At 42.8% G+C, this 26,343-nt stretch overlaps 2 protein-coding genes across 2 annotated transcripts; both read left to right on the top strand.

The window, feature by feature from the left end:
* The first annotated feature begins 47 nt into the window (after positions 1-47).
* Positions 48-4,097, top strand: nfu1 (NFU1 iron-sulfur cluster scaffold homolog (S. cerevisiae)). The gene is made up of 8 exons (XM_010745500.3): positions 48-220; positions 1,616-1,716; positions 1,815-1,950; positions 2,478-2,544; positions 2,631-2,748; positions 2,840-2,903; positions 2,998-3,172; positions 3,714-4,097. The coding sequence occupies exons 1-8, from the start codon at positions 162-164 to the stop codon at positions 3,753-3,755; spliced, it is 762 nt and encodes a 253-aa protein (XP_010743802.1). The 5' UTR covers positions 48-161; the 3' UTR covers positions 3,756-4,097.
* Positions 4,098-6,338: 2,241 nt separating this feature from the next.
* gfpt1 (glutamine--fructose-6-phosphate transaminase 1) lies at positions 6,339-21,459 on the top strand. Its single transcript, XM_010745502.3, has 19 exons — positions 6,339-6,494; positions 9,204-9,311; positions 9,894-10,001; positions 10,120-10,245; positions 10,345-10,403; positions 10,486-10,620; positions 10,710-10,771; positions 10,855-10,934; positions 11,022-11,130; positions 11,244-11,407; positions 13,068-13,163; positions 13,524-13,621; positions 13,818-13,938; positions 14,309-14,466; positions 17,177-17,291; positions 17,615-17,742; positions 17,986-18,153; positions 18,574-18,735; positions 19,724-21,459. The coding sequence occupies exons 1-19, from the start codon at positions 6,488-6,490 to the stop codon at positions 19,766-19,768; spliced, it is 2,049 nt and encodes a 682-aa protein (XP_010743804.1). The 5' UTR covers positions 6,339-6,487; the 3' UTR covers positions 19,769-21,459.
* Positions 21,460-26,343: the final 4,884 nt, after the last annotated feature.

Below are 26,343 nucleotides of genomic sequence, written 5' to 3'. Positions count from 1 at the left end.
GAACGTTTGAGCTGTTAACGTACGAAACGTTACGTAACTTCCGTGAATAGACTGTTTTTAGCTGCTAACGTACAAAACGTTACGTAACTTCCGTGAATAGACCGTTTGAGCTGCTAACGTACAAAACGTTACGTAACTTCCGTTAGGTAATCATAACAAACATGGCGACGTACAGGCAGGTCGGCAGGTTGTTCTGGATCTCAGCGAGACTTTCCCGGCCGTGAGTTTCTCTGCATGCCCGCTGTGTGCTCTGATTTTCGGATTCACTCCGGTGAATGCTCCGGTGTGAATGCACCGACCTCTTGAAGTACAAGAGCCCGGCTGGAGTTAACCGTCAGCGGGGTAGCTGCTGAGCTCAGTGACGCAGACTGATCAGAGCAGCGTGATAACGAGAGAAGTGACTTTAACTGGAGATTACTTATTAATTATTACAAATTAAAGATTTAAACGCTGTTAAATAAACAGTATTCAACATTATGCTGCTAAATTATTACATAAAACAAAGTTTGCCATGTGCGCATTGCAGGGTTTCATAAGCGACCTTTATAAAACAGAACTCATGACGACTGATGTAATAATAATAATAATAATAATAATAATCTATGTAATAATCTATCTGCATATACTACAATTAAAAATTACTTTTTATGATAAATCTGAATTTAAATTAAACCCGTGCAACGAAATTAAACATGCAGAGAAATTAAATATGTGCCAAGACCTTTATGCACAGACATGCAAGAAGTAAATAGACACCTTGAATTTGAATTTGAATGAAGGTGTCTGTGTACATAGAAAAACTATGTAAAGTGTTAAAAAAAAAAAAAAAGTCACAGCATTTAGCAGAGGAGTTAAAATTGAGTTGTAGACCATCACATCATTTATTGTCCAATAAACAAGCCCGGACACAAATGTAATGAGTCCATTGTGGTCTCAAATGACTGGACTCTCCTTTGTAGCTTTCATTTTATATTTGGATGTGTTGTCCTGTTAGGATTAGGATTATACTGGGGTTCAGATGTTTTAACTCATATAGTTTGTGTGTGTGTTTCCTGTTTTTTTGCATGTCTTATGCACTTCCCTTATTTAGCCTGTGTTTACTGAGGCTGGCAGGGAGAGGTAATTATAAATCAGTAGTACAAGGGCAAGAGACACAGGTTAGGGAAGTATCATTTGGATATGAAACATAATGCTCGTTACTGAGCAGAAAACCAAAAAAGGATGTTATGATATTATCTGTATTAGTGGGGAGGTGTCTGAGACAGCCCATTTTTAAAAAATGTATAAGAACCAACTGTTAGAGCCTTTTCTCTGTAACCCCTCTTGTGTGTTGCACTGTTAAACGCTCCTTCTTGTACAAGAATAATAAATTCAACTTAAACTTTGATACTTTGAATCCAGTCCTTCTTATTCAAGGGTTTTTCTTAAAACAAATTCCCATAACACAAACGTTGCGAGTTGCACTTTCTCATTTCTGAGATAATATAGGCTATATCTAAGTCATATTTTGAATGCAGGACTTTTGCTTTGCTACTTTTACCTATGTAAAACATCTCAGTACCTCTTCCACCACTGGTTGTAACCTTTTGCATCTTTTTCTCATGTGCTGTCTCAGTCTTGCTGTCAGTGGATATCAGTGCGCCGGGTTACACTGGCCTTCACACAACGCAGGAGTCTCGAACAAATGGCCACAAAACCCCCACTGGGTCGTCCCTGGTTTGTACACATGCAGCATCCTCGAGGCTCTCTCACTTGAAGAAGACACCATATAATGACTCATGTCCTCCTCCTCTTTGTGTTTTATCTCTTTCCAGGGAGGACCATGTTTGTGCAGACGCAGGACACGCCAAATCCAAACAGTCTAAAGTTCCTGCCCGGTCGTACAGTGCTTGAGGCAGGAACTATGAATTTTGCAAATCCTCGTGACGCACACTGCTCACCCTTAGCCAGGTACGTGACTTATCGCAGGTATTTTGATAGCCCTCATAGAAAAAGCACAGGTTTATATGATAATATTGATGCTGGCTATGTGCCTCTGTTACACATCTAAATGGAATGCAGATATCTTTCTGTATTATATTAGTAACACTTGTGTTTGTCACCTGTAAAGAAGTCTTTGCCTGCTGTACCGGTAGTACAAGAACTAAAATAATGTCTCTGCTCACAAAAAAAGCTCTTGTCAAGCACAGAAATAGCAGTACTTCTGCCTGTCTGTGCTCCTTTATGTTATCTTTGAGTCTGCAGCCAGTGTTCTTGAAGCTGAGCAGACTGTTGTTCTATCTGTCTAATCCACTGATTAAAAGTTTGTGAAACACAAGTGTCCTCCAGTGTGTGATTAGATTCTGTTACTGTGGTTGATTGTGTGAGCTTTGAATCATTCCATATTAACAGTTCTTTAAATGTTCTAACTGCCAGGTTAACTTCGTAATTTGCCCCAAATGTAACAAAACGTCACTGATGTTCTGTGTTGACTTCAGACAGCTGTTCAGGATTGATGGAGTGAAGGGTGTGCTCCTGGGCCCTGACTTTATCACCATATCAAAGGTAAAACCAGGTCCAAGTTATATATAACACAAAGTGCTGTAACGCCCTTGCTTGAAATAACTTGTTTCCGTTCTCTCCTCTTACAGACGGATTCAAATATGGAATGGAAAGTAATCAAGCCTGATGTATTTGCAGCCATTATGGACTTTTTCACTTCTGGACTTCCAATTGTCAACGAGGACAGCCAGCCTAGTGCAGATACAGGTATGGATGGCAACCAGCGGTGCAAAACACTGTAACAGACAGAACTGTTAGAGCGAGCTGTTTGTGAATGTCTCCACTTCTGTCTTTTCAGCACCTTCAGACGACGACGATGAAGTAGTCGCTATGATCAAAGAACTGCTGGATACTCGAATAAGGTAGCTTCTCTAACATCAGCGTCTTTCCACTTTTCCCGTGGCTTTCTGTCCTTTATCCACACTCGCTGGTGTTCTTCTTCTTTTCCCCCCCCAGGCCAACAGTGCAGGAGGATGGGGGCGACGTCCTGTATCGGGGGTTTGAAGACGGCGTGGTTAAACTGAAGCTGCAGGGCTCATGCACAAGTTGTCCCAGTTCTATTATCACTTTGAAGAACGGAATCCAAAACATGCTGCAGTTTTACGTCCCTGAAGTTGAATCAGTGGAGCAGGTTTGTTCTCCAGCTTGAGGGTATCTCGTAAACATGCTGCTTAATTTGGTTACAGTGACGCACGCATCTTCCTTCACTAGCATACTGTATTCAGCCATGCTTTGCTTCATATAGATCTTGACTAAATCTTGATTTAAAAATATTAACAGTTAGTATATTGCAACAGGTTTACGTTGCCACAGTCCGTTGCCATGTTGCCACGTCTGTATTCCCTGCCGTCCTCTTAGATCCAACAGTTTTGTTTTGAGCTAAAATGCTCACATAGTGCTGAACATACTCCGGGCCTACAGTCATTTGTTAGAAACATTACATTTTAAAGTTCCCAGGGTATTAAAACAGATGTTTTATGTCGTAATCTGTGTTGTATAACACTACTTTTGTTTTTATTACTTTTTATGATTGCATTGCACTGTTTATACTGGCGCATGCCTCGTCATTACACATAATTACCAGCCACAATCGGCACACATAAAATTGCATTAAAGAACAGTTTGTGCTAAATGTTAACTAAACTTGTTTTTTCTGTTTTTATTCCTCACAGGTGAAGGATGAGGAGGTGGTTGAGGAGGTCGCTCAGGTTTGAACTGCACTGAAACCAGAACCACTTTTCCACATTCCTCCCTCCCTCCCTCCTCTCAGCTGCTTCCTATAGTACAAGTCATAGCAGCAATAAAACGAGCTGGTGTATAGCATAGCAGTGTGAGAGTACTCTTATCATAATTCATCCAGATGTTATTATAGATTCTGTTTGGTATTTTCTGGCCCATGACAGTATTTTAAAGATTGAAACAGACTGAAGAGTGCAGAGCTGATAAAAATAAATAAATTGTATTTATTATTTCACATTGTTACAGCTTTTTCTGAATCAGCTTCTTGTCAAGACATATACTGTATGTATATAAATAATGTTTATTGAAATATTTTACGACTGCTGTTGCTTTTTTTTTTTTTATTAGCCTCTTCCAGGGCAAACACAAGATTGCAGTCGCTAGATATCACTGTCACAATCACACTACTTTAGTTGCCCGACTGACATCCTTTAGGGTGTCCAGGACTCTGTTAAAAACCTTCTGTTACACTGCGGTGGCATCTGCAATCTTCTATGCAGTCGTCTGCTGGGGACAGAGAAGGAGAGGGACAGAAAAAGATTAAAGAAACTGGTCTGGCTTTGTCCTGGACTGTCTCTTGGGGGGGAAGATAGCAAAGCTGACACATCCATCATGAACAACTCCTCTCACACCCCCTGCAGCAGCCCCTTCAACAACAGACTGCTACTCCCACCGTGTAAGAACAACAGCTGTCAGACTCTTTAACACCAACATGACTTTTTTTCTATATATCTCTTATTTGTGAGTGATTTATCATCAACCTTGTGTATACAAATTACAGTTACAAGTGAATTTTGCCAGTGTGGGATCATTAAAGTGTATCTTATCTTGTCTTATCTTATATTAGGTATGTGGGTTGTACTGGAGGACTTGAAAGACCTCAGAGATCTCAAGTATTATTTCTAAAAGTGCAACCAGTTGAATACCCTTTACCTCCCCCTCTCAGTTCAAGCACTAAGGAGAAACTACAGTGGCCGTGAAACTTTGGAGAAACGTAAATGTTTCCTATGTTGAGCCAGTGCTCAGTTTGACCCTTCAGGACTGCTGTAGACTCTGTCGAAGAGGACTCTCTCCCTCAGTAGATATAAAAGTTATCAAATCAAATCAGATTTTATTTGTATAGCCCAAAGTCACAGAGTACATTTTCCTCTGAGGAATTGGGAAAAAAGGTGAAAGAAACCTCAGGAAGAGCCACAGAGGAGGGGTCCCTCTCCCAGGATGGACAGATGTGCAATAGATGTCACATGTACAGGACAAATCAACACAAACATATTGTACAATTACAATGACTGATAAAATGACAATTAATTACAATGAATGATCATAAACTAACTATAAACTGTGATGGAGATATGGTAGCAATAATGACAGTAGTAAGTGGACGTCGTGCAGGACCACGGCAGCAGCCACGATTCACGAGAACCTGCTGGACGACAGAGCACAGAAACTCCAGGGAAGAAGTTTAGTTAGTAACATGCATTAATGAGACATGTATGTTTACAGATGGTGAGAGAGAGTTTTCAGTAAAGGGAGATGTGACTGCATCTTCAACCAATACCATGCCTGACTAGGCATAACTCTGAAAGAGATGGACACAGACAGAGAGAGAGAGAGAGAGAGAGAGAGAGAGAGAGAGAGAGGTAAAAGTTATGAATATTATATTCCATTTCTGTCAATAGATGCCCTTAAATGTTACACAATGGACCTTTATCCATCAAATCTAAACAAGAATCGACTGTTAGTCATACAGCCGCACAGATTTACCGGATGTCTACATGCATTTGCATGTTAGAGAGATAGAGAGAGAGAGATAGGGGAGATGTGACTGCATCTTCAACCAAGGCAGCAGTAGCTCAGTCCATTGGGACTTGGGCTTAGGAACTGGAGGGTGGCCGGTTCAAGTCCAGCATGGACCCAAAATATGGAAGGTGGACTGGTAGCTGGAGAGTTGCCAGTTCACCTCCTGGGCACTGCCGAGGTGCCCTTGGGCAAGGCACCTATCCCCCCCAACTGCTCGCTGGGCGCTCCTCAGGGGGGCCTCCCATCACTCCACCATCTCTCTCAACATTTGTACTGCATGTGTGTGTGTCTCTGGGTTCAAAATGCATGTAAAAATAAAATAGAGTGAAAAAACAATTTCCCCATCGAGGGATTAATAAAGTATTTCTTCTTCAATACCGTGCCTGCCTAGGCATAACCCTGAGAGAGAGAGGAAAAAGTTATGAATATTATATTTCATTTCTGTCAATAGATGCCCTTAAATGTTACACAATGGACCTTTATCCATCAAATCTAAACAAGCATCGACTGTTAGTCATACAGCCACACAGATTTACCGGATGTCTACATGCATTTGCATGTTAACAGACAGCACAGGCCCGTCATTGTGCAATGATGTTGATTTTTTGTAGGTGTGCTCTGTGCAGCAGCAGCAGCAGCAGCAGCAGCAGCAGTAATAAGCAGTCAGTCTGTCTGATGAGGGTTTGCCGGTCCTGCCCACACGGATCTGCATCCTGATGCCACGTCAGGAGAGCCTGCGTCGGTGTAGGTGCAACCTTGATTGACAGACGGCTCGACCAATCAGAGCGCAGCGTGGAAGAAGGCGGTTGGCTCCGACTCAGTGGGTACACGGAGGGGGGCGAAGCTTTTACTGACAGGCGTACCCAGCTACAGGAGAGTAGCTGCATCTGGCAACCGAACTGCAGACATGTGTGGTGAGTACGGAGCAAATTACACTTTTATATCACTCACTAGGAAGCGTGTCTTGTTCCTAATTCACCGGGACGGCCGTTAAATGAAACACGTAACGCTGTTAGCATCGTTAGCTCAGGTTGAAGTCAGTGGAAATTAGCTCGAGGGGTGGCTAACCCTGAGTTAGCTGCTGTTAACTAGTTAAATTTAACCAATTAGATTAAAACAAGTGTTTGGTTTGAAGTGAAGAGTGTCTAACAGCGACGTTTCGACGTTAAAATGACGTTACTGCTTCCTTCCTGCTAAACGACAGACAGCGTACGTGGTTTGCGGTAACATTACGTGTATCACGTAACTTTCCACTTTAAACGTTTCTCACTTAATATCTTTTAAATATGTGTTTTTTAAAATTAAAGTGTCATCCATCACTAAGCGGTCAACTTTTATTAAGGGAAGGACCCGGTGAATGATGCTCGTTATCAGCCTGGGAAGTGTAGTTTAAGGATAACCAGTGATGGGGAGTTCGGGTTTTTTTTGGGAGTCAGATCATTTGACTCCCCCCAAAAAGAGTCGGATCCCAAACGGCTCTTCATGTTTAACCACCTATACCTTTTTCATAATTCAGCCAAATTTGACTGATTGACTGACATTTATCAAATTTTATTAAGGGAAGGACCCGGAGAATGATGCTCGTTATCAGCCTGGGAAGTGTAGTTTAAGGATAACCAGTGATGGGGAGTTCGGTTGTTTTTTTGGGAGTCAGATCATTTGACTCCCCCCAAAAAGAGTCGGATCCCAAACGGCTCTTCATCTTTAACCACCTATACCTTTTTCATAATTCAGCCAAATTGATCAAATCCGATTTTATTTGTATAGCCCAAAGTCACAAAGTACATTTGCCTCGGAGGGCTTTACAATCTGTACAGGGAGTGACACCCTCTGTCTTTAGAGTCCTTTAGAAAACTTGCCCACAAAAAACAGGGAAAAAAGGTGGAAAAAACCTCAGGAAGATCCACAGAGGAGGGATATCTCTCCCAGGATGGACAGATGTGCAATAGATGTCACGTGTACAGGACAAATCAACACCAACATATTGTACAATTACAATAAATGATGATAAAATGATTACAGTAGCAGTGGAACCTGTGCTAGAGAGACACAGATGTGTACACACATATCACTTAAATGATTCAATGCATCCTTTGTACTTAAAAAATACATTTTCTAATATCCGTAAATTGCTGTAACCAAATGTCATTGCATTCACAGACCCCCTTGTAATTCTCTGAAACCACCCAGTGAATGCACTGACTTGCTTGTAGCAGATAGAAACACCTTTTAAAAAAGTTTGTGGACGCTGCTCAATATGACAGCTTGCAAAGTCTGCATTGCCTTTTGTGTTTTCACACAAATAATGCGTCCAACGGGGCGGCTCTTTGAACCGGCTCGTCCGTCACTGACACATCACTATAACTGCCGCTTATCTGTCTAGCATTACTGTCACTACAATCTCTGAGCACACTAACCAGACCAGATAGACCGGCTGGCATTCTTAGATCAGCAAGACAAATACTTCTCTATTAATATCTACACTCACAATAAGATCAGCATTCATGAATTCAATTCACTCATGTTAAACCAGTTTCTTAAACAAGTGTCTCTTGTGATATTCGCCTGCCCACAGCAGCACTTGGCCCCTTCACTGCCTCCTTCAATCACCTGCTGTTCTGAATGAATGCTCTGTTGGACCCGGGCAGTCCTCTGGCTCTGCATTTGCATTTATCTGTCAGTGCTTTAGCTGTGTAACAGGGCCGTACTTCATGCCTCTCCTTTGGCCAATTCAGGTGACACTCCTCAGTGTCAGTGTGGATAAAATAGGCTGGGTGTGGATAGCAAATATTTGCATGGAGGTTATTGATGATGTTGATTCATGTCAGCCTGTTTTTGTACTCTGACACCCAATTTTGTAAACGTATACAAATAACTCTTGCATAAAATGATATTTTTAACGGGAAGGCATTTCGAGTAGCTCAAAACATCTCGACTCAGATTTCTTGTTTTTCTGGGACAGATACTTCTTTTTTCCCACCCCTCCCCGCGGCAAGACGTATCAGCCTGCGTAACACCAGGTCTAAAGATACACTCCATTGTCTCTAAGCAGTTATTACAGCCCAGAAACTTAACATGATCTATTTCTTCAAGTGCCTCACCTATAAGACCGGTTTGTCAGGCATCATGCACAATTGTGTTATGACATGTAATCCTTTTAGACGCTTGTCTCGAGGAATCACAGAACCGCTATGATCATATGACTTCTGGTGGAATAAACTGTGACAGTGTGATTATAGCATGTTTTTGTTTTTACTAAATTAAATCCAATTTATTAGAAGTTTCACACAAAAAAAAGTGAGTCAAGATTTTTGTTTTACACGTGTGAAGAATTTTGTCTGACGGGTAAAACACTGAATTCTGTTAATTATAATTAAAATGGTGATATTTATTTTAGCCATATCATCCAGCTCTATTAATTTCTGTGTCTTGAATCCACTTAGAGTTCTTGGTATACTCAGACGACATTAAGCACTGAGAGTCAGCTGGAAAACAGCTAACTAACACCATCTCGTAGATGTACCGGTCTGGCAGACATTTCAGTCAGTCTGTGCTAAGGCAGACCTTTTTTTAAAAGGACAAACACACAGCGCTGAATCTTGACATTTCGCTCCTCTCCACAGGAATCTTCGCCTATCTTAACTACCATGTGCCAAGGACTCGGCGTGAGATCCTTGAGATCCTCCTCAAAGGCCTTCAGCGTCTGGAGTACCGAGGCTACGACTCAGCCGGTGAGAGACAGAAGAGATTTTCACTGCGACCAAGGGGATTTCACACTGATATGACAGTGCAACTATACTCAGAAAGCTGGTTTCTTAAGCAAATATCTAAGTTAAATATTCTTTAAATAATTGAACATTGTTGACCGGTTCTATTTGACATTGCTGAGAGCTGTTTCCTGTCTCTAGCTTTGTGCTGATTGCACAGCATTGTAAATGGCAGCACACTCTGCTGCATACACTTTGCACTGACGTCTGTTACCACAAGAACGTATATCTACATTATATACCAGGAAAAAATCAGTATTTACATTGTGTCCAATATGACTTTCACCCAGCATAAGAATCGTCTCTTCACTCGCACTCAATGGTTTGTTTATTTGTTGTAATGAGTTTGGATTGATGGTCGCTGTGAATTATTGAAGAGCAATTATCACGCTGCGAGGTTAGACTTACTGCACCACTAACGGAGCTCATTTACTTTCTGTTAAGTCCATTTGCATTCCACACAAGTCTCGAATGTTTTCTCCCTGATGAGAAAACAGGACATTACTTGTGATCGCTGTAATTCTCATGCTATTCTCATTTACTCAGGTGTTGGAATTGATGGCGGCAACGGCAAGGACTGGGAGTCAAATGCCAAGTCTATCACCCTGATCAAGCAGCGGGGGAAAGTGAAGGTCCTTGATGAGGAGATCCACAGTAAGCTGAAGTCGATGAGAATCAATCATTCACAAACTTGAGCTTTGCCTCATAGTACTGTACACTGTGGTACAGCTGGGAAACTCTACTCTACTGTCTGTGTTTGTCTGAACTTTAGAACAGCAGGATATTGACCTTGATGTGGAGTTTGACGTTCACGTCGGCATCGCCCACACCCGCTGGGCCACCCACGGTGTGCCAAGCCCGGTTAACAGCCATCCACACAGATCTGACAAGACAAATGGTGAGTTGTGTTGAAGATCGTGTAACTCGCTCCAAACAGCTCAATGTTTGACTTCTCATTTGATACCTAAGAGTTTATGATCATCTTTCTGGTCGGCAGAGTTCATTGTCATTCACAATGGAATCATCACCAACTACAAAGACCTGAGGAAATTCTTGGTGAGTTTTTATGAACCCTTCTAGATGTCTTTTCATCACTCTGACAGGAAACGGGACTAACTCTCTCTCTTCATTTCCGCAGGAGAGCAAAGGCTACGAGTTCGAGTCGGAGACCGACACAGAGTCCATCGCCAAGCTGGTGAAGTACATGTACGACAACAGGGAGAGTGACGACATCAGCTTTGCTACGCTGGTGGAACGGGTGACCCAGCAGCTGGTAAGGAATGCGCTCACGCACACTGCTTCTCCTGAGGTGATCATCAGAGAAAAGAGCCTCTCTGATGTGTTTGTTCTTCTTCCTGCCAGGAGGGAGCTTTTGCCCTCGTCTTCAAGAGTGTCCACTACCCCGGACAGGCAGTTGGCACAAGGTACGCTCCCGCTGATGCTGTCGAACCGCTGTTAGTGATTGCTGATTGATGTGTTGTTGGCTTATATGAATGTCGTTGTGCAGGAGGGGAAGTCCTCTGCTGATGGGAGTGAGGAGTGATCACCAGCTGTCCTCAGATCATATTCCTGTGCTCTACCGCTCCTGTAAGTTTCTGTTTCGGGTCTAATTTTTGCATACGTGATTGTATACGTGAGACTGAGGCTCAGTTTTTCTTTTTTCTCTTCCCTCAGCTGCTAAAGACAAGAAAAGCTGCACCGCTCTGCCCAGGACAGACCAGGACACCTGCCTGTTCCCTGTGGATGAGAAAGGTGTGGAGTATTATTTTGCCTCAGATGCAAGGTAAGCAGATAACTGTGTCCACCTGAGCATTCTCCATGAGACTATGCTCCCCCGTACGCCTTCGCTTTATCGGTGAATAATCAAATGTTTGATGTCATTTCTCGCCACAACAGCGCAGTGATCGAGCACACGAACCGCGTTATCTTCCTGGAGGACGACGATGTGGCTGCCGTGATGGATGGCCGTCTGTCCATCCACAGGATAAAGCGCACGGCCGGAGACTATCCAGCCCGCGCCATCCAGACCCTGCAGATGGAGCTCCAGCAAATCATGAAGGGTGAGTGGAAGGTCGGCCTTTGTTCTCTTCATTTTCTCCCCACCGTGCATTTCCCCTGGCCATATATGCAAATAAATCATTGGTGCACTACCTTGTAATTTTGTCCTGAACACTGTTATTATTGGGCAAGTCTTAATGGGGGACTGGCTGTTTTATATAACTGAACTGGCTTTTAACGTCCAGCCCTGAGGTCATCCTTGTTATCATCCAGCTAGTTACAACCCATCAGTTGCACCTCCAGGCAAGCCAGCGCCACTAAAATGACCCCTGAGATGCAGGACTTTATCACCCTCACCTGAGTTGGTATATCATGCACTTCGTCAGTTTTAAATAGGACAAAGAAGTATTTTCCTTTTTTAGCTTTGTACTTTTATTATGTATTTATACTTGCATCAGATTGAAGGAGTAGCAACTGGAGCTCTTTCCCCAAATTAAAGGAATGATTTAACATTTTGGAGAATCTTAGTTGCTTTCTTGCCAAGAGTTGGATGAGAAGATAAATTCTCAAGTTATATCTTGTTTGTTTAATCAAAAAAACAAGTTTAAAAATTACAATTAGACTTTTAACGAGTGGTTTTCTGCCAGTATTTCTTGGCTGGCCAAGGCAAACAGTCAAACTCTACAAAGGTACTGGTCCCAGCCAAGAAATTGTCTGGCACATGACCTATATAAAATGGTGAGATGTTGATTTTTCCATTTAGTTTTATGTACAGATTAAACAAACATGATGCAAAGTGTTTAGACGTGAGCTCTAGAGGTGCTGGAAGGTGGATTTTGTTTTTTTCTGAGAGAGTCAGACCGGCTGATGTTTCCAGATGTTTTATCCTGACGAAAGCTTGAAAGGACTGTATTTTTTATTATTCCACTATAATTCATCTGCCAAATATTTTCTTGATTAATCATTTACTCTATGCAAAATTGTTTAAATTGCTTTATTCTTTCAGTTTATGACAAACAGGCAGCAAAATCTCTTGGAAACACAAATAACCAAAATATATTTGTCAGTTAAAAAAGTATAAAAACAAACTCTGCACACTTCAGGTTGCAAAACAACACTTGAACTTTTATTCACTGGTAGTCTGCGTATCTTTACATGTCCTCCTCCTCCGCTGTCTCTTCCTCGGTACTCCAGCAGAGGGCAGAGGTAAACTGAAGTTGGCTGGTCTCGACATTCCTTTGTGGTCCTGTCATCACTCTGCCTCTGTCCTCTGTTTCAGTTTGTGGAGCCTTTCTGCTGAATAACCTAATTCGCATGACCTAAATTGCTGTCAGAGGCAGGCTGACGAATGCTTGCATATTTTACTGTCACGGTTTATTATTGATGGAAAAACACTATCTCCTTGATGTTTTGTGTTTGTTTTCTCACAGTTTAAGAGCTGACCTTCCCTTTGGGTCTGGATATGTTAATAAAGCAACAAAAAAAACATTTCCAGTAAAGTCTGATTATCACGAAAACATTGTAAATGTTTGTCTTGCGGAGGAGGCTGTGGTTTGTCATACTTAATGTACTTAAGGTACTCGAAGTGTGTCAACAAGACGGCCTCATGCAGGCTCACACTTTATTAAAAGTCCATCACTGTGTTTTAAAGAAGCATTTACCTTTGTTATTTTTTACTAGTGTTGGAAATGTTCCCTTGATTTCTAAACCTTTCCGCCACAGGCAACTACAGCTCCTTCATGCAGAAGGAGATCTTTGAACAGCCAGAATCTGTGGTCAACACCATGAGAGGGAGAATCAACTTCGACAACAACACAGGTCAGAGAGGGCAGGCGTCTGATCTTTTAACACAACTGCATGCATGCATTGCTCAAACACAGTTTCTAAAGCGGGAAACTCACAAGAAGACGCTGATTATTTCAGACACCTACACACCACCGCATGTCAGAGTAATCTAAAGTTTTCTAAGAATTTATATCCAAACCAAAATTGGTGCTTTTTTTATTCTCGTTGCGCTCGACTAGATTTGACACAGCTGCACGCATGTAAAAACACTAAATCCGAAATGTCAGTGATGGTTTTGGGATTTTCTTATGGATTCTTTGTGGCCCTTTTTTTTAATGAGGTGGAAAATAATGAGTTAGAATGATGGATTAGCTGCTCGCTTTGCTTTTTCAGTGATCCTGGGTGGACTGAAGGACCACATCAAAGAGATCCAGAGGTGTCGGCGACTTATCCTTATTGCCTGCGGCACCAGCTACCATGCCGGAGTGGCGGTGAGTAACCACCCATCAAATGCTTTTTTTTTTTCTATTGGTTTAAATCTGCATAATGGAAACACGTCTGTGTTCCACGTTGAATCAATCAGACTCATAGGAAACGCGATGTCTGTTGTGTGGACACAGGTGTGAGCTCGACTGGCTTGTTTTAGCAGAATGATGCTGAGCAGTGCGCTCTATTCTTTTTCCCCAGACCCGCCAGGTTCTCGAGGAGCTGACCGAGCTACCGGTCATGGTGGAGCTGGCCAGCGACTTCCTAGACAGGAACACTCCCGTCTTCCGAGACGACGTCTGCTTCTTTATCAGCCAGTCAGGTAGCGAGGCCAGTGCCAACTGGATTCTATCGAGTGCAAATTCCCCACCTGTCTCTCACTTTCCATCTCTGGGATCTACTCTGCAGCTTCCTGATTTATGTTTCCTTGTGCAAATTAATAAGTCAAACTTGTGCAGTGCACGGTTTTCTGTGTCTGTACTGCTCTGCTGTCGTCTTCTGAATGTGTGTGCAGAGTTTTTATGGGTGACATTTATTTTTTTTTGCAAGAAGTGCGATCATTTCTCTCGTGGTTTTCCCCTCGTGGTGCGAAAGCCGTTTCCTAACAAACTAATAAATCAGCGTCATTTCGTTGTCAGAGCTGTTACATTTTTATAAATTGTTACGTTTTTCCGTTCCCGACATTCCTCAAGGGGAGACTGCTGACAGCCTCATGGCTCTGCGCTACTGTAAGGAGAGAGGAGCGCTGACTGTGGGCATCACCAACACAGTGGGCAGCTCCATCTCCAGGGAGACCGACTGCGGAGTCCACATCAACGCTGGGCCTGAGATCGGAGTGGCCAGCACCAAGGTGAGTCTACGGGCTCGACAGATTATAATGCTTTCACCGTAAGTCACAATTTCTCACATTTGAGTCATTTCTGTGTCAGGTGGGGGGATTTTTATTTCGGAAATATGTAAAATAGCTACAGCGACACGATAAAGGACTTGGTCACACAAAATACAATAAAACTTATTTTCTTCCCTCCCAGACTGCTGCTATAAAATACATTTGAATAATGCTTGTGCCACAACTCACAATAATTTATATATTTATATTTATATTAAAATAAAGACAGAAATGCATCTGATCCAGCTTCTCAAATGTTTTTGGAGTCTTCTATGACAGGAAATTTGAGCTGTTAGTCAGACAAAGAAAGCAAGACAAAGACACCTCAGGCTTTTAGAAATTCTGATGGACGTTTTTATAATATTTTATAGACTAAAGATAAGACTTAACTCTCTGGTGAAGAAGTGCCTCACATCCTAGAAAAGTGAGACGTGTATTCTTTTTAGATTTTTTCTTTTTTTTATTATATTGAGCTTGAAGAAACGGCACATCAATTTGTTGCATCATCTCATAAATGAACTCGACGCCCACCGAAGCTGAATGAAACCCAGATGAAAACTCCATTGTGAGTCTGAGTCCGCCTCTTGGAAGCTGACATTTCCCTCCACTCTGATCCCACCGGGGAGTTAAAGAAGCCTGATATTCTCATCTCATCTCATGTAAAGAAAGCTTTGGTTTTTTCCTGCCTCTGCCCCTTACCTCCTTCTTCTAAACCAAAAAGGATTTTGCCTGTTCGGGTGAGGACAGAGAGTGGAGCAGGTCCCTTCCTGGCCCAGCCCTTGGGCTTGGCTCAGCGACTCTTGCGCTGCTCCAAAGCCCCAGAGCACGCCTCAGAGACGCCATCATTTACTGCTTGGCTGGCTGGGCCACATCCCCACACCCAGCTCAACCAAATGCTGCACGACCTAGCTCATCAAATCAGTGGAGAACATGTATTGCACCCAACTGTTAAATGACTCCAAATTCATCTACTTGGCTTTTCTGTTTCTTAACGCTAATTTGAGGTTTTTTTTGTGGGCTGGGGGAAAAAAAACTGTTTCCAATTCTTATAATCATATTCGAGATTTATGGAATAAATTGAGACTTGAGGCAAAATTGTTTGATGCTATCAAAAGGCAAATCATTCTGGCAGCTCAGGCTGAATGGAAGAAGACCGCCTACATGAATCATCTCACAGTATCCACTGGGAATTTACGTGGTTACAAAGTTTGTTTTCCAGTTCACAACTGTGTCTGCGTGAGAGAAATCTGCTCATGTTTTTTAGGTGGTCATCTTTGCACGGTAACAGATCTGTGTTAAAAACACTAAACGGTAACAGTTCTGCATGAAAAACACTGAACATGAACATAGAAAAACACCACAGTTTACTATGTGGATTAAACATGTTGCCACATCTGACCCGACAGCACAGGCTGTCAAAGTTCTGAGGCACTGTGGTTAGCGTGCTGTCAGGGGGAGGAAAAAAAAAACAGTGTAAAGGTTTTACAGCTATTTTCTTGGCTGTAGACGCTGGCATTTCTGAGTCTGGAGGGTCCTGTGAAACGGCTTGGCTTCACCCAAGCGCTGATTAAAATCTTCCAAATGGGCATGGACGGCCTCCAAATGTGCTCGGAGATGAAGGAACGGCGAGGGAGTGGGCGACGATGACGACAGGCATCGAGTCCTCAGATGTGCTGGCGTCCTGAGCAGTTACATTTCCACAGCGTGCTCTGTGATGTGATGTTGTGTGTTCACAAAGTTTTCCAGGATGAGCGGCGCGAGCTTGACTCAGCTCAACTCCATGCTGCGTGGTGTAAACCCACCTCTCCTCCCATTTCTCATCTGGTGCAGATTATTAGCTGGAGTTCATTATTAAAACAGGGACTCCAGTGAAAGCTGCTGCTCTTTGTTTTCAGTAAAAACACACAAACTAACAACAAGCAATGTTGCAATGTGCAGTGGTAGGTTTCTGTCCATTTGATGCACACGTCATTGAAGAGCTGTTGGGGATGGGACGGCAGCAGATCCCAAAGCGTTCCCAGGCTAGATGTAGTCCTTCCAGCAGTTTCTGGGTCTGCCCTGGGGTCTCCTCCAAGGAGGCATCCTTCAGATGCCCCGAACCCCGACTCAGCTCAGACGCGAAGGAGCAGCGGCTCCCTCTGGATGTCTAACCTTATCTCTAAGGCCACCAACCCGCCGGTCCACCTCACGCTCCGTTTTCCCATTCCACCGTTTTCTAGCAGAGACTCAGACTTGGAGGTCCTGACTCTCATCCCAGCCGCTTCACACCCTGTTGCAAATAGCCCCAGTGAGTGCTGAAGGTCGCGGTCTGATGAAGTCAACAGAACAACATCATCTGCAAAAAGCAGAGATGCAATCCTGAAGTTCCCAAAACTGGACACCCTCCTCACCCCGGCTGCTCCTCGAGATCCTGGCCATGAATATTACGAACAGAATCAGGGTCAGGGGGTAACCTTGGTGGAGTCCAACACCCATCAATGAAGTATTTGAAAATTCTCATTTTGGTTGCGCAAAGACCGAATGGTACATCATGCGCCATCAGGACACGGTGATTGGCCTTCTCCAAATCCACAAATCATATCAGTTGGAGTTATAATCAGTGGATAAAAATAAGAATGAAAATATAAACTTCAATAACAACACGTACACTTTGTGACTTTGTGCCCCGCAGGCCTACACCAGCCAGTTTGTGGCCCTCATCATGTTTGCGCTCCTCATGTGCGATGACAGGATTTCCATGCAGCCCAGACGTCGTGAGATAATCCAGGGCCTGAGAATCCTTCCAGGTAAAAATCAAGCAAGCAGTACTCTGGTTCATCGGGGGAAATTAAATGTATAGGGATGGAAAAATCAGCTCCGAGGGCAAAGATCAAGTACATCCAAAGCCTGTTTTCATTTTTGTCATTTGTTCAAATAATCCTCTTGGAAGCTTAGTGATGAGAGGGAAGACAAGATGTTGGCTGCTTGCTTCTCTGGATCTAAAGCATGTGATGGCATGTCCCTAATGGTAGATTAATGAGGAAAGTCTGGCCACTCTGCCCTAACGACACAGTATTTTATTCAAGTTAACCCTTAATCATATCTGTTTTTTTTTTACCTTCTGCATCAGATCTGATCAAGGAGGTCCTCAGTCTGGATGATGAGATCCAGAAGCTGGCGACAGAGCTGTACCAGCAGAAGAGTGTACTGATTATGGGCAGAGGCTACCACTATGCTACCTGCCTGGAAGGAGCACTGGTGAGCGAGTTTGGTTGTTTGTTAAAACGGCTCTTATTTTCTACTTCAGTGCCGAGCCAAGTGTTTTATTTATAAAAGTGATACCAGACCGAGAGAAATATTTAACCGTGTTTTTCTCTTGAGAAAGCAGAAAAGTTTGATTCCTGCAGTTTATTAGAGATAATTGTCTCTGACCATACTCAATAATAAAATACTCTTTAAAGCAGATTAGAAAGGTCATTAATGTTTTTTATCCCCACGTAGAAAATCAAGGAAATCACGTACATGCATTCAGAGGGCATCCTGGCCGGAGAGCTGAAGCACGGCCCGCTGGCCCTGGTGGATAAACTCATGCCGGTCATCATGATCATCATGAGAGACCACACCTACGTCAAATGTCAGAACGCCCTGCAGCAAGTTGTAGCTCGCCAGGTAAGAGCAAACACCGAGAAAATCAAATGGACATATGTTTAAGGCAACGATTGCTGCAAGGAGGAATTATGTCATGCCACAGTCTTGTTGCAATGTTTGTTTTTTTATTGGTGCTGTCTCTGTGAACCAGATCATCTGAATCAAATTTGCATCATGTTTAACATTTGCTGACAGCGGCGTATTTTGCACATAAGGTTCATTTTCACAGTCCTCTCTGTCTGCGCCACACCTCTGATCCTTCACCTCAGTAAATACAAGGGAGGGGTCAGTTCAGGGTGACATCATCCCAGTTAGAAATCTGCAGCAGATGTGGCTTTAAGAGGTGTGAAAATCAACCGAGAGAGGCGTGGAGGCGTTTCATATTTTGCCTTTCTCTCTCTGCGATTCACACGATGACGGCTGATTTTTCTCTCTTTGCAGGGTCGCCCCATCGTGATCTGCGACAAAGACGACTACGAGACCGTCAAGAACTCCAGCCGCACCATCAAAGTGCCTCACTGCGTGGACTGCCTGCAGGGCGTCCTGAGCGTCATCCCGCTGCAGCTGCTGTCCTTCCACCTGGCCGTTCTCCGAGGTTACGACGTAAGTCCGGGGTCCGGCTGTTTTGCCAGATGAGATTTATGAGCCCCATCTGTCACTCGAGCTGCAAAAACACGCTTGTATATCAAGCTCTCATTGTCCAGTATTATTCTAACAAAAAAAACTTTCACCATCACCATGTTTACACGTGGAAAAGTTGAAAGAAAAGTTGAAGTGAAGCTGAGAACAATAATTCAGACATTCAGAAGTGAACGATGCTGCTCTACGTTATGAGAGAGGTGTGTGTTGTTGTTGTTTTGCCCTTCACGTCACTGATTATCTGGCTGCGTACCCGCTGACTGCTCGGAAACCAAAGGCACTAAAAACACCGGCAGAAATAAACAACATGCTTGCTGTGTTTATGTGTGCAGATCATAGTGTTCCTAAGTCTCCTAATTTGGAGTAAACTTCGTTATTTAAGAACGCTGAGATGAAGGTAGAAGCGAGTGTAAACACCTCGGTGTGTGCACGTCTTCTCATAGAAGGTACGAAAATGAACACCAGCCATCACTGTTGATCAGTGTTATGGATATTTTTGCGTCTTTCTCCATTTTTAGGTGAACAAGAACAGACTAGCTGTTGTACGTATTGTGTAAACTTGACTGGCTTTACCGGATTGCGGGAGGTCAGAAGTCAAAGTAAACACTTTAACTGATGCACGGCGTGTAAATACAGTCAGTGTTGATGTTGCGTTTGGAGCAGAGATGTCCCGACAGTGCAGCCCAGTTAGCTCTTGTTTTTAAGTCCATAACTATTCGCAGTCGTGCCAAATTGTGCTGCTGTTCTGACAGAGAAGCAAACATTTATGTGCACACAGCTCCATCACTCGTTTTGTTTTTTATAGTGTGTCCAAGTATCTGAAGTTTGAATGATGAGAAGCCGAGGATTTGCTTCTCTTGTTAGGATCCTGGTGAAATCGTGCTCGAAAAGGTCATCTGTGTTGTCCTCTTTGCGTGGCGTGTGCTAAGTGTCCTCTTCTGTTTGACTACAGGTGGACTGTCCAAGAAACCTGGCCAAGTCTGTGACGGTAGAGTGAACCACACCATCCATCACCTAACAAAAGCCTGGCAGACACATTCAAACAGACGGCGAGGAGAGGAGAGCGTCTGCACGCAGAAACCCGAGAGAAGAAAATGTCCCGTTTGTGTGTCGTGTCACGGATTTCTTTTTAACGCAATCTTTTACTCAACAGTCGTGTACCTAACTGTTGCATATTATCTGTATTCTCACTGTCTGTTTTCTCAGAAACCTTTAGCATCGTCGTATTATTGTTAGAGTTGTTCTGTCTGTGGTGACGAGGTCTGGGCTGGCACTGACTAACATGATCTTCATTAATCTGTGAAGCCGTAGCAACTGACAGGGACTGTTTGGGTTGATTCATATTCATGCTCCATGTATATTTTGCTGATTAGTCTCACTGGGAGAGTTTCTGGGAGCTGATGTTAAAGCTGTTGACTGACAGAAGTTTTTAGGATTTAAAGACCTCACTGGCTTTTTTTTTTTTTGTCTTTAGTGCAATGATTTGTAATTGAGTTGGGTTATTTTTCTTTGGCAGCTAATCATCTGAAGTGTCTTCAATCCACAGTTGAAGTAAACGACAGTCTTAAATCATTCCAAGCCGTCAGGTCACTGCTTCGTAATTGCAGCTGCAGTTTGCCAGTTTGACTCAGTTTCTCTCTTGGACTTTTCTTCTGAAGGCAACACGAGTTCAGCATCAGAAGTTAAATCACAGAAAAGCTTGTGAACACACTACTGTACAATCTTCTTGGGGAGGCTGCTCGTTTTTTTTGTTTTTCTGACATTTTCGTGTATGTGAGACCTTATTTCTGATTTCAGGTCTCAAGTTTACATTTAAACCACAAAGTGAAGCGGTTTAAAGTGAGATGAAGTTACTAACCTGAAGTAGAAGTTGCACCCAGTGTCCAGCCCACGCCCTGCCACCATGACTGCTGCAATGTCGGGACCATTTAAAAGCAAAACTCCTTTCTCTCTTTTGTTACATTTTCTTTAAAAAAAAAAAAGTGGTTTTATATTATTGAAGTTACTCTTTGATTTAAAATGTGAATGTTACTGTCATTTAAAATGTCAAACCAAAAAAAAAAGAAATCTCTACAGTGGCTTTGGCGGTTGTAAACCAAAACATCTATATTTTATATGTTCATCCTGTATTGTTTTTGTAGCCAAACATGTACTGATGCTGGTAGATTGTGTGCTGTGAAGATGCATCGAGGTCTGGAAAAGAGAGGGGGGGGAGGCGCACACGCAGCTCGATGGCAGTGTGTCAGACTTTAGATGTTTATTTAGATAGAAAGTCAGAGGTCAGCTGTGTGTGTGTGTGTGTGTACCTGAATATCTGTTTCAGAAGGAAAGAGTGATGTTGTACACAGTTGTGTATCGAAGAAATCTGAGCTACTTGTTTTTTCCTTTTCAATCTTGCTTTTGCAATCAAGCCTTAATTCTTTTGGCGTTTATTTTCCCCAAGACACTGAGCTGCTCCTGAGCCAGTGCACGAGTTTGAAAACTGGACAGCGTTGTTACAGGTACTTTTGTAACCCCCCCCCCTCACATGCATTAGCTGATTTTAAGTTTCTTGACTGGAGGCGCTGACAAAAAGGAAGCTGCACTGAATCTTAGCAACATCTGTTGGAAAAGTCACTGAGGGACTGGGCGGGCGGGGGCACTATTTATTAGTGGAACTGATGCAATAAAGTGTCAAGTACTTCCTTTTTTAAGTGTCCGAGCTCATTTGATGATGTTTCAGGATGTGCATGCTTGTTTTGATGCCGAATGCTGTGCTTCATTAGACTGGTCAGCAAATTATTATCCACTATTTTATTAAAATTAAAACAAATCCAGGTATAGACTTACAATTTTAAAAAAGGATATTTACAAGTTATTGTTTTCTGTACATTATATACAAAGAGTTCAGGGACAGGAGACGTTCAGGTGCTGCTCATGACTGATGCCACATCCCAAATGATTCCAAGTACCTGTGTGGAGTAACTAGTCACAGTCTGTAAGGTGGACAGTAACGGTCTGATGCTTCCACATAAGGTCAGAAAGGTGGAGACGCTGGGTTTGGAGGCACTGCACACAGACAACAGGGTCTTGCAAACAGACAGTGAACACCTGCACAGTGCAGGCACGCCATGCAGCACTAAACACCTCGCAGTCCTCCCTCCTCCTCCACCTGCACAGCAAAGATGAGAGCAGCTGTCGTACGAAGGCCAGGTGGAGCAGCTCCGGCGTCCACGTTGGTCCAGCAGCAGCTCCTCTCGTGAGTGGAGCACACCTGCCAGCGTCAGCCTGAGGAACGCGTTCAGCCTCAGCATGGTGGAGAGGTAGAAAGCTAGAGTTCTGGTGAAAGCGAGGGCCACGCTCAGGAGGATTTCACTGCACTGACTGACCACAACGACGGCTTCAAGTGCAGCTGCAGAGTAATTACACAAAGCAGACACAGCTTTGAACAAAGGCAGCCTCCATTTGACAACCACAGGGAGCATTGTGGGTAGTTTTTCATCTAGGGAGAGCAGCATCTGAAATATTTCAGGTAACATCCTCTGTGCTGGAGCCAAGTCTGGAGCCCTCACCTGTGTGTGCAAACCACACCTGCTTTATGGTGTCCTGAGTGGGATTGAATAACTATTAGCAGGTGTTGTCACCACTGAGGCAGCTCTGCCAGCTGAATCCTGACCCACAGTGAAGTGAGTCTGCATATTTTGATTTTAATCACAACAGGACGAGCACAGATGTAACGAATGACAGTAAACGATGGCTCCATAATCCCAGGACATGTTATTGATCAAGCCTGCTGGAATATTGAAATGGGTCGGAGCCATTGTTTATGTTCTAAACTACACTTTTCATCCTATGACAAGCCCAAATGTCAGCTGTCTTAACGGCCTGTCGAGGGAGAGATATTCCTCATTTCTCATGTTTGAATATTTGTGTTATGTTTCTACTTCTTTTGGCTAAAGGCACAAGACATTTTATATTTTGAAGCCGGGGGAATTAGTTTATTGTCCTATGTGGATCTCATTATTATATCATCATGTCATGGGGCTGAGCTAATCCGCTGAATATTACTTGGCGCTTGAAGTCTGCGTAAAGGCAATTCATTAAATATGTTGGGAAATAGTTGCTGAAAAGACTTTGGACGATACGTTACTGAAATGTTGGAGTTCAGAGGTTCAAACAGTTTTTCTCGCCAGTTTTCAGTCGAGGATTTTGTGGTCGGTCCTCGATGACGCGCTGAAGCCACCCTGAGCAGAGCAGATAGAGATGAATTCATCTCAGTGTTTCAAAGTTTCTGAAATCATCTGACACGTTTCAGTCGCTTCAAAATGGCTTCATCTCACTCAGAGGACACGCCCTCACAGTCCTGGAGCTGAGAATCCATTTTTACCTGATTTTGACACCTGATTTCACAAACTTGTTGATATTTTTAATCATTCAAATTTCTTCTTTGGTCTGACACACTCAGAGCACACATTCATTCTTCCTTTCATGGACAATAAACATCAAATTACAGTTGATTTAAGTCCTATAAGGAACTGAAGTGTGTTTTTTTAGGCTTGTTTGATTAGAAAAACATTTAAAACTTAGATATGCACATGAATACTGACTGATTTCAGTGCACAACCTACAAGAATACAATTTTTTTTGATAATCTAATCTATCACGCCAGCTGTATTTGGGTCAGACACTCGCGGTTGTTGGTTTAACACAAAGCTGACTCTTGGAAATATACTCTTATCAAATAAGCTGTCAGTCACTAATTGAGGTGTAAAGTTCACACAGATAAAGAAAGTCCTTGAATTCCTCAACAAAAGAGACAGCGCTCATTATAACACCCTGGGCATACTGTTGAGATGGTGTCATATGTGAGAAGTCTGTAATAGTTTTAATCTGTGATGCAATGTTTATATGTATATGGTAGACATCTGTGCTGTAATGGTTTAGACAGGAGTGGAAACAAAAGCTGGCAGCAGACTCGAGACATCTTGCACTTGAGTTTGTCTGACATGGAAAATCCACTGCAAACAGCCCCGGTATATAAACTCCCTCGCACACTGTCAACGTGAAATGACAAAAAGAAAAACTTTTCAACCTTCATCGCTCCCTAAAACTGTGTCATTAACAATTAGCAGCAGCACACCTTTTCCTGCACGCCTGTCCACATTTCCTGAGGATTAGATGATGCCTAATATTTTCCAAGATAGCTCACTCCATTCGTGCATGTGACAAAATGCAACATATGAACATCTGGAATTAGTTAGCCATGCTCTGCATACTTCTTTTCTTTTTTTTTCCATCACAGGGAGTGAGCGAGGTGCTCTGTGCTTTGTGCAAACAGTCACTGCTCAACCCAGTGACAATATCAGCTCTCTGACTTAGGGTTAAAGTGTTGTGGAATAAGTGGCATGCAGAAGACGCTGAGTAAAGTTTAGAGGAGGAGCGCTGCGTGATAAAAAAAGTGACTTAAGGGAACACGAGGGTACGACTATTAAAGTCTTTACAGGCTTTTCATGAAAGCTCAGTGGCTGTTTTCACATTGTGAGGAAGTAAATCACAGCGGTTTACAGGTCAGTAACTGTATCTGAAGGAAAACACACAAAGACAAGTCCAGTTTAATACATTTTCAATCGTTTACTTTCATTTTGAACTAACAAACAAAGGTGTCTACATACTGCGTTGATGGAAAGTTACATACGTCTGTTCGGTTACGCCATGGCTCGCTGAGTGACAGGATGATTGTAATCTGCATTCTGATGAAGAATCAAGCATCGAAGAACAATTTTATATTAATTAATGCATCGCTAAACTTAACAAAACAGAATGTTATCATGTGTAGAGTTGCAAAGGTTAACAACCAATTATTTTAATAATGAAATATAGTTTTCTAAAGGTCCGGAGTGTCATATTTAGAAGTATTTGCTTGCAGGGATGGAATGGATTTTCATTAGTAGTAGTTTGCATTCGTGTACAATGACCTGAATATATGAATCATCACTGATCTAGATATGTTCTTTTGCTTTTTATGTGAATTTCAGAGTTTCAGAGTTCAGAGTTTTTCCTACATGCTTGGAAGGAGAGGGTGATGCGTAGGATAGTATTCAGTTGGTTGCAATCTTCAACTTCACTGCTAGGTGCCGCTAGATCTTACACACTGGACCTTTAGGAAGAAAATCTCTGATTTCAGCTCCTCATATGTGAATATTTTCTGCTTTCTTTGGTCCTCTACGGCGCTGAACTGAATCTCTTTGGTTGCTTTCTGAGCAACTAATCGATTAATAAAGGAAATAACTTTTATCCATAGTTCAGCCAGACAGCTGAAGAGTTTTATCGCAGTAGCAGTTAAAGTTTGACGTCCAGGCTCCGACCTCATCACTCCCCGCAGATATGTATACATAAAGATATTGAGGAGTGATTAGCAAATATGAGAAACACCCGGAGCCTGCAGGTGGGCGCTGTGGTGGTGATGGGGCACTGGCAGAGCGGAGGAAGAGATGGGATGTTTTGCAGCCTGAATAGATTCTGCATTGGGATGCTGTGTTTGGATTGGATGATTGTGGAGCGGGAGGCATGTCAGGTGTGTGTATGCAGGCGTCGCTCCATTTGCACCTTAAACATGTCCGACACTTTGTGCAAAAAGACAGATTTCTGTTGAGTTGATCAAACTTTGGGACTGGCTGTCACAGATACATATAGTAGACTAGTCTCTCTCTTTCTTTTCACACACACACACACACACATACACTCACAGATATCTGAACACACATGGTTATATCAAAATGATTATTTACACATACTGCTAGAGGCCGTGGGTGGATGAGCAAGACGATGTGCAAAGCTTTTTTTCCCCTGCCGACATATTTTTATACTGATCAGAGTCAGATGCAGCTGTCGCCATGATTGTAGTCCTGTTGGTCAGGTCTGTTATAGTAACTAATTTAGTTATAGTAACTAATTTAGTGTCTAAACCCGACAAATACGTTGTGCACAAGAAATAGGCCAGCTATGACTCATACTAGGCTGGTTTAATACTAGGCTGGTAAGTCAAAAGTTACGCTGTAAAAGCATCAAAAATGGAAAAAATGTGCTCTACTTGACGGTAAAAATACAAATAAAAAAATGTGTTTATGTTGTATAAAACAAGGTAGAAACGTTATTTTAAAAAAAAGAACAAAAATGCTGCATGCAATTGCTCAACATTCAAGAGTACAAAAACAGGGATTTCCAGATTCTTCTAAATCTGCTGTGCTGGCAATATTCTATCTTTTATCAGGAAGGATAGAAATGTTACACATATTTTAGTTTAGCATTAGTTCAAGCTGTTCCACCTCTGCTCGGTCCAATCTTGTGTGCTCGGGGAGGGGACAACGGGGCCTGAAGCAGCTCAGGGGACCATGGAGGCAAATGTTTTTGAACCAGCCTGCATGACCTCACTTGTAGGGAATGTTTGTGTAATTCAAGCATCAGAGCAATTGCACTGTTGGGCTAAATGTGTACAAAAGTCACTGTAGACAAATAGCTGGAGACGAGTCTTCACTGCTCCACTTCACATGGCAGGAACGCCACAGTCCACCGAGCGTGGCACGAGGCACTCAC

The sequence above is a fragment of the Larimichthys crocea genome, chromosome III (genome assembly GCF_000972845.2).
Source record: "Larimichthys crocea isolate SSNF chromosome III, L_crocea_2.0, whole genome shotgun sequence".
NCBI classification, from domain to species: domain Eukaryota; kingdom Metazoa; phylum Chordata; class Actinopteri; family Sciaenidae; genus Larimichthys; species Larimichthys crocea.
This window is presented reverse-complemented; position numbering and strand designations above follow the sequence as displayed.